This window comes from Protobothrops mucrosquamatus, unplaced genomic scaffold (assembly GCF_001527695.2).
Source record: "Protobothrops mucrosquamatus isolate PMUCROS unplaced genomic scaffold, P.Mucros_1.0 scaffold_142, whole genome shotgun sequence".
In the NCBI taxonomy this organism is placed as follows: domain Eukaryota; kingdom Metazoa; phylum Chordata; class Lepidosauria; order Squamata; family Viperidae; genus Protobothrops; species Protobothrops mucrosquamatus.
This window is the reverse complement of record NW_015386218.1, coordinates 217,354-225,352: the sequence shown is the minus strand read 5'-3', so window position 1 is coordinate 225,352 and position 7,999 is coordinate 217,354. Positions and strand designations below refer to the sequence as shown.

Genomic DNA, 7,999 nt, shown 5'->3' with positions numbered 1-7,999 from the left:
TCTGCGCCTGCGCTCTTCACACGCCTCCTGCAGGGCATGTTTGGTAAAGTTCCTGCATGCAGGCTGCCGCCAAGCAGAGGAAGTAGCACAGCTAAGGAAAAGGGTAAAAAAAAAATGGCGGACGGCGTTGTTTGGCGACCCCTGTGAAATGGTCGTGCGACCCCAAATGGGGTCGCGACCCACAGGTTGAGAACCGCTGGTCTAAGCAACCTCACAAACATAGGCCTTGCTGAAATCAAGGAAAGTGATCTGGTAGATAGCTTAAGCAGCAGTTAGAGATGCTGAGAAAAGGCCTGGAGGGATCGATCCTGTTTTGCTTGGCTGGCTTAGGTGATCTGATCCTATACCAGTGATGGCGAACCTTTTAGAGACTGAGTGCCCAAACTGCAACCCAAAACCCACTTATGCATACTCAGGTGCCAGGTGGGTGTGGCCCATTGGGTGGGTGTGGCCCATTGGGTGGGCGTGGCTGCAGTGGTAACAGCAGACTGGGTGGGACTAAAAAGTTCAATCAATCAATTCCAACTTTGCAAGATCTTTTTTTTCCCCGCAAGAAGTTGAAATTGACGGATTGATTGAACCTTTTTTTTTGTATACGGCGGCGGAGGCCTAAAGTGAAAAGGTTTTTTAAAATCCAGCTGAAGGCCTAGGACTGGGGCGACGGCGCGCGTGCCCACAGAGAGGGCTCTGAGTGCCGCCTCTGGCACCCGTGCCATAGGTTCGCCACCACTGTCCTATACTTTCCGACAGGTTACTGTGCTGTTTTCAGTCTTGACAAGAACCTTTTGAAACCACGTTTTCTCAACTGCAACAAACTTGCAGAGTGTTGAAAAAAATGGCAGGGAAAGAAGTATTAATTGTCTATGCACACCAAGAGCCCAAATCTCTAAATGGTTCATTTAAAACCTTAACAATGGAAGAACTGAAGAAGCAAGGCTGTATTGTCACTGGTTCAGACTTGTATGAAATGCAATTTGAGCCAAGAACAACTAAGAAAGATATAGTTGGTGAATTATACAATCCTGATCATTTTAATTATGGAATTGAGGCCTGGAAAGCTTATAAAAATGGATATCTGACTGAAGATTTGATTGAGGAGCAAAAGAAAGTGAACAAAGCCGACTTGGTGATTTCCCAGTTTCCTTTATATTGGTTCAGCATGCCAGCCATCCTGAAGGGCTGGATGGAAAGAGTCTTAGTCCAAGGATTTCCTCATGATTTCCCAAAGTGTTATGATTCTGGCTTAATCAAGAATAAATTAGCTTTACTTTCATTTACCACTGGAGGAGACGAAGAAATGTATTCAAGGAGAGGACCCAATGATAATATTTGTTACCTTCTCTGGCCCATGCAGCATGGCATCTTACACTTCTGTGGTTTCAGTGTCCTTTCCCCTCAGATCTGCTTTGCCCCTGAGTATGTGACAGAAAAGACAACATGTTGACTTCATGGCTCAAACGGCTGCAGACCATTTGGGAGGAGAAACCTATTAATTGTGTGCCGGAATGGTACTTTGGGGACATTTGAAAATGGAGCAGGGAGATGAATACGAAAAGATGAAAGTATTTTCTGAAACTCTGACCCACAATATTTGTTTCTGTAATTTCCCTATCCATCTTGAGCTGTACAGGGCCAATTAATTAAATTAAATTGAATCGGGGGGGGGGGGGGGAGAGAAAAGGCCTGGTAAATTACTGGTAGCTTTGCATTGTCTGAGTGTGCGACTCATATAGGTTTCTAACCCAGCAGAAATTCTTAAAAAGTATGGAAAGAGCTTCAGGATGAAAGTTTCCTCTCTCACAAAGGGAGGCAGAATGACCAAAACCCCCTGAAATGCACGAGCAAAAGATTTTTAAAGCATTAGGGCTATATTTTCCCCTTCTATGGTGTGCTAAGGGCTAGGACAAAATAAAATTTTGAGTTCAGTACAATCAAATAATGGTGTGGTTCTTTTCAAGGCATGTATTCAATCCTCTCTGGTTGCATTAAAAATTACAAATATATAAAAATATTTGGAGGTCTTTGGGTGGGGGACAAATAGGGTTTGAGAGATTCCTGGGTTAAGGCTGCTTTTTGAAGTTGCTCATTCAAGGTTCTGGGTCAAACGAGAATAAAGAGATAGATAGATAGATAGATAGATAGATAGATAGATAGATAGATAGATAGATAGATAGATAGATAGATAGATAAAGATAGACAGACAGACAGACAGACATAGAAGAAAAAGAACTGGTTAATTCCATTCTTTTAAAATCGATTTGTAACCACTTTCCCTCCATTTAAATTCTGTTTCACTTTAGTGTAGCAAATCTCCTTTTGTGTCATTGTTGACTCCAAATGTGGCCGAACCTTTTCATCCCAATGGAGTCTTTATCTCTTATTTCACGTTTTCATTTCCTTTTTCTTTCTTTATTCATGATCTAATGAGATTCCCCCTTGCCTTCCATTCTCCAAAGGTCTTGACTTCCTAGTCCGATTTCCTGAGTTGAATTCTCAACTCCCTCCCCGTATAAAAATGTTTTATTTCCCGTCTCATGTTTCAGATTCGTATTCCTTTTTCACTATTTTCTTTCCTCCGTTTTGCAATTCCACTTTTTCTCCAGTCACAGAAGAGGCGCCATTTGCCCGCTCTTTCTCTTTTTCCACCGAGCAGCCTCGTGAGGTAAAATTTCAGGATCATTCACCCCAGTTTAGCTGTTTCTGCGTTTGGAGACTGGTTTTCTTTCGGTATTTCTTTTTCGACAGCGAGCGCAAGAGGGCCCTTTCTCCTACTCCCAAACCCATCATCTCTTGACATCCCCTTGCCCTCAAACGCTCTTTCTCTTTCCCGCCCTTTCGGGAAATCCTGGCACTTCGCGCGGAATCCACCAGGGGGTGTGTGTGCTCTCAGCCTCAGAAGGGAACTGAGCGTGCGCGGGGCTCTCCCGCTGGCGCAAGATACGTTCGGCGGAAGAGGCTGCTCTTTCTGTTCCTCCCCTTTCCCCATCTGTGAGGCGGGGGCGGGCTTTGAGGGGGAGGCGCAGAGGTTGCCGGGAAGCCTTGCGGGGACGCGGATCCCGATGAGACTCCAGGCNGTAATTGAAAGTCCTCCCATTCTCCAGAGAGATAACGGCTGTCTCATTTATTTATTCTACTATTCCTATTCCTTTAGAACAGAGTAGAGTAGAATAACAGTTGGAAGGGACCTTGTAGGTCATCTAGTCCAACTCCCTGCCCAAGCATACCATTTCTGACAGATGGCAGTCCAGTCTCTTCTTGAAAGCTTCCAGTGATAAAGCTCTCACAACTTCTGAAGGCAATCTGTTCCACTGGTTGATTGTTCTCACTCTCAGAAAATTTCTTATTTCTAGGCTGAATCTCTCCTTGATCAGTTTCCATCCGTTATTCCTTGTCTGGCCTGGGAAATAGGTTAATCCCCTCTTCTCTGTGACAGCACCTCAAATATTGGAACACTGCTATCATTTCTCTCCTGGTCTTTCTCTTCACTAGACTAGCCATGCTCAGTTCCTGTAATTTTCACTTTGTAATTCCAGATAACATTGACTTATAAAAACTTATTACTCTTCTCAAATCATATTAACAAATGTATGGACCAGTGGTGGTGAACTTATGGCACAGGTGCCAGGCGGCGGCACTCGGAGCCCTCTCTGTGGGCACACGTGTCGTTGCCCCAGCCTTGCCTCCCCTCATGACCCCCTCCTCTCCAGCAGTCTCCCTGGAGCAGAGTCGCCCCCGAGCGTGGCCCACGCAGAGCAGGGCAGCCAAGGACATGGCAGCCAGGCAGCATAGACAAGACCAGGGGTAGGCAACCCAAAGCACTCAAAGAGCCACTTGGACACGTTTCCCACCAAAAACAAAACACTGGGAGCCGCAAAACCCTTTTGATATCTAAAATGAACATAACACTGCATATATCCTTTTTTTACCTTTATTATAGGTATGTGTGTGTGTGTGTGTATGTTTGTGTGTGTATATATAAAATAAAGGTAAAAAAGGATATATGCAGTGTTATCTTCATTTTAGATGTCAAAAGGGTCTCTCTTTCCTCTCTCTCTCTTTCTCTTCTTTCTCTTTCCTCTTTCTCTCTTTCCTCTAACTTTCTCTCTCTCTTTCCTCTCTTTCTGTCTCTCTCTTTCCTCTTTCTCTTTCCTTTCTTTCCTCTTTCTTTCTAAAACACTGGGAGCCGCAAAACCCTTTTGATATCTAAAATGAAGATAACACTGCATGTATCCTTTTTTTACCTTTATTATAGGTATGTGTGTGTGTGTGTGTGTATGTTTGTGTGTGTATATATAAAATAAAGGTAAAAAAGGATATATGCAGTGTTATCTTCATTTTAGATGTCAAAAGGGTCTCTCTTTCCTTTCTCTCTTTCCTCTTTTTCTCTTTCCTCTCCCTCTTTCTCTTTCTTTCCTCTTTCTCTTTCTCTTTCCTCTCTCTCTTTTCTCTCTCTTTCCTCTTTCTCTCTCTTTCCTCTTTCTCTTCTCTTTCTTTCCTCTCCCTTTCCTCTCTTCTCTTTCTCTTTCCTTTCTCTTTCCTTTCTCTCTTTCCTCTCTTTCTCTTTCCTTTCTCTCTTTCTCAATCTTTTTTCTCTTTCCTCTTTTTCTTTCCTCTCCCTCTTGCTTTTTTTCTCTTTCTTTTCTCTTTCCTCTCTTTTTCTTTCTTTCCTCTCTTTCCTCTTTCTCTTTCTCTTTCCTCTCTCTCTCTCTCTCTTTCCTTTCTCTTTCCCTCTTTCCTCTCTCTTTCTTTCTCTTCCTTTCCTCTCTCTTTCCTTTCTTTCCTCTCTCTTCTCTTTCTCTTTCCTCTAACTTTCTCTCTTTCCTCTCTCTTTCTCCTCTTTCTTTCCTCTTTTCTTCTCTTTCTCTTTCCTCTCTTTCCTCTTTCTCTCTTTCCTTTCTTTTTCTCTTTCTTTCCTCTTTCTCTCTTTCTCTTTCCCTCTTTCCTCTCTTTCTCTTTCCTCTTTCTCTCTTTCCTCTATTTCTCTTCTCTTTCTCTCTTTCCTCTTTTTCTTTTTCTCTCTTTCCTCTTTTTCTTTTTTTCCCTCTTTCTCTTCTCTTCCTCTCTTTCCTCTAACTTTCTCTCTCTCTTTCTCTCTTTCCCCTTTCTCTTTCCTCTTTCTCTTTCCACTTTTTCTCTTTCCCTCTCTCCTCTCTTTTTCTTCTCTTTCTTTCCTCTTTCTCTCTCTCCCTCTCCCTCCAGGTTAGAGAGAGAGAGAGAGAGAGAATGAAAGGCAGATGGCGCCGAACGGGCGGGGAGAGCAGGATGGGAGGCAGCAGCTCCCGGCCGCCCCCCCATCGCTTCTTCAGCCAAACGGGCAGGGAGGGGGAGCAGAACGGGAGGCAGCAGCTCCCCGCCACCCCCCCATCGCTTCTTCAGCTGAACGGGCATGGAGGGGGAGCAGGACGGGAGGCAGCAGCTCCCAGCCGCCCCCCCCATCGCTTCTTCAGCCGAATGGGCAGGGAGGGGGAGCAGAACGGGAGGCAGCGGCTCCAGTGGCAGCGGCCCCATTGCGTCCTCAGCCGAACGGGCAGGGAGGGGGAGCAGGACGGGAGGCAGCGGCTCCAGCGGCAGCCACTGCAGCATCGTCGGGGTCGCCGCCCCTGCCCCGGCCGCTGCCCCCGCCGCATCCTCAGCCACTTCGCCGTCTTAAGAGGAGGGCGCCAAGGCCGGGTGCACCATGGGCGGCCGCGCCAGCAACGGGAAGTGCCACCGCGGGGACGAGGGGGGGTCCCGATCGCTGCCAGCCCCGCCACCCTCGCATCCCAAGGTCTCCTCCTGCAGCAACGAGGGCAGAGGCGGCGGCTCCCTGAAAGTGCCCGAGGAAGGCGCCACCGATGGGGCCGAGGTGGGGCCGGGCGGCGGAGAGCCCTGCGGCAGCCAGGCAAGCTTCATGCCTGACTGCCGTCCGGCCCGGGCTGGGGATACATGTGGCCAGTTTGGCTTCCCGGGGAGCGATGCTCCCACTGGCCGCCGCACCAGCCATGACTGCCGCCCAGCACGGGGAGACATGTGGCTGGCTCGGCTGCCCAGGGAGCGGCCCGGGAACGGCCCAGGAAGCGATGCCCCAGCCGAGACTGGAACAAGTAAGCCGGGGGGGCGCACCACCTGCCCCGCAGCCGCTTCGCGGCAGTGCTCCATGAACTCAGAGCCCCCTCCCTCCCCCCGCCACTGACCCTCTGTCTCCGGCTCTGCTGCTGCTTGGCGCCGGCTGGGCATTGGAGGGGCTGCTCTCGGGGCCGCAGTTTACGGGAAGGCTGGCCCGCTCAGCGGAGGCATGGGCAGGCCACTCCCAGCGGGGATCTTGGGGCTTCCCCGCATGGTTCCCCAGCCACGTGCGCCTCAGACGGGACCAGCCCAGGAAAGGGACTTCCTGGCCGCCCTTCTCCCAGGGGGTGGGGCACCCAGGCGCAGGGCCAATCAGGAGCCCTGCGAGGGGGCAAGTCCACATGAGAGAGAGAGAGAGAGAGAGAGAGGGGAAGTGCAAGTGCCTGTCTCTCTCTTTCCTTGTCTCTCTGAGAAAATGGCGGAGGAGGCTCCAGAGCCACAGGGGATGGCTCAAAGAGCCGCATGTGGCTCCGGAGCCGCGGGTTGCCGACCCGTGGACAAGACTCTGCCCTCACACCCCATCGTGCACAGTTGATGCTGCAGGGTGCGGGCAGAGGGCGTGACCGCCATAGTGCTGCTGGGCTGCCTGGGCGATCTGCAGTGGGCCCTGGAGGTGGTGAATGGGGGGTGGAGTGGGGGCGGGGCCAGTTTTTGGGTACTCGGTCTCTAAAAGGTTCACCATCACTGGTATAGACATTAGGCCAAAATGAGACTAGCTGATATATACATCTATGTGTTTCTTCCATTATTTTACACTTCTAGCATACAAAACTGATAGTCAACTTCTAAATATTCTCTTTCCTCTGATTTCCCTTCTGAATATATAAACTTTTTGCTTTTACTGAAGAAGAATATATTGTCCTATACCAGAACCATCAGGGTTATTTATTTCTGGGGCAAAAGATTTCACAACTGGGCTCCATCACTGCAATGGCTCTTGGATGAACACCCTCTTTTCCTTGGATTGAAAGAAGACCTGAAGGAAATCTCTTACAAATAATTATAATGCATAGCTAGGTTATGCATAACCCTATATTGTGTTTAAAGATAAGTTATTAACACTTTGATTTTTATAATACTAAATTATAGCAATAGCACTTACTATTACATAGTGTTTACGGCACTTTCTAAGCGGTTTAAAGGTCAGCATATTGCCCCCAACAATCTGGGTCCACATTTTACCAACCTCGGAAGGATGGAAGACTGAGTCAATCTTGAGCCAGTCAGCATTGAACTCCTGGCAGTGGGCAGAGTTAGCCTGCAATACTGCATTCTAACCACTGCACCACGACGGCTCTTATTATGTGATTACTCTCATTATAAAGTTGTCATAAGCCAACATGAGTGCGATATGAACATACTATATGTCTTTAATAGCAATATTAAAAATTAACATTAACAAAAAGATATTTCTGTAAGCATACTATCAATTATAACACCACATTTGCACAGGTCAAATTATCCTCTAATGTGATAAGGATATGTTTTATATTTAAAGAAATTCTGAACTCTCAGAGGATGCCCTACTCTAATACTGATTATACATACAGCAATCATTGGCCTCTAAAAACTCTAACCCTCCAAATTCTGCATGACTTTATTTAAAAATAATCTACTCACTTTAATTATGTATTTTTAAAATTCTTTGTCCCTAACAGAGAAACAAAGGATGGACTTTCCTGTTCTTTATGGTGGAGCTGAAAGAATGGTTGAACCTCCAAATCAAGTAAGACGGTGAAATTAATTTATTAGATTTGTATTCTCACTTCCAGAAGTGAAGCTGATGTACAGAATACTGTCTCCTTCCATTTCTCCTCTTGTTTGGCCTGGGCTATTATTGCGTTCAGTTGAAATTGTTGTAAAAAAATAATGTTATTTGTACTTAACTCTCCTT

General features: G+C 47.0%; 2 protein-coding genes across 2 annotated transcripts in view; one reads left to right on the top strand and one right to left on the bottom strand.

Moving 5' to 3' along the window:
* Positions 1-7,999, bottom strand: part of LOC114922759 — a 360,999-nt gene that overhangs the window by 160,860 nt on the left and 192,140 nt on the right. The gene's annotated exons all lie outside the window — the stretch shown is intronic.
* On the top strand, positions 836-1,444 carry LOC107289998 (ribosyldihydronicotinamide dehydrogenase [quinone]-like). Its single transcript, XM_015818834.1, has 2 exons — positions 836-1,133; positions 1,248-1,444. Exons 1-2 carry the CDS (start codon positions 836-838, stop codon positions 1,442-1,444), a joined length of 495 nt encoding a protein of 164 aa, XP_015674320.1.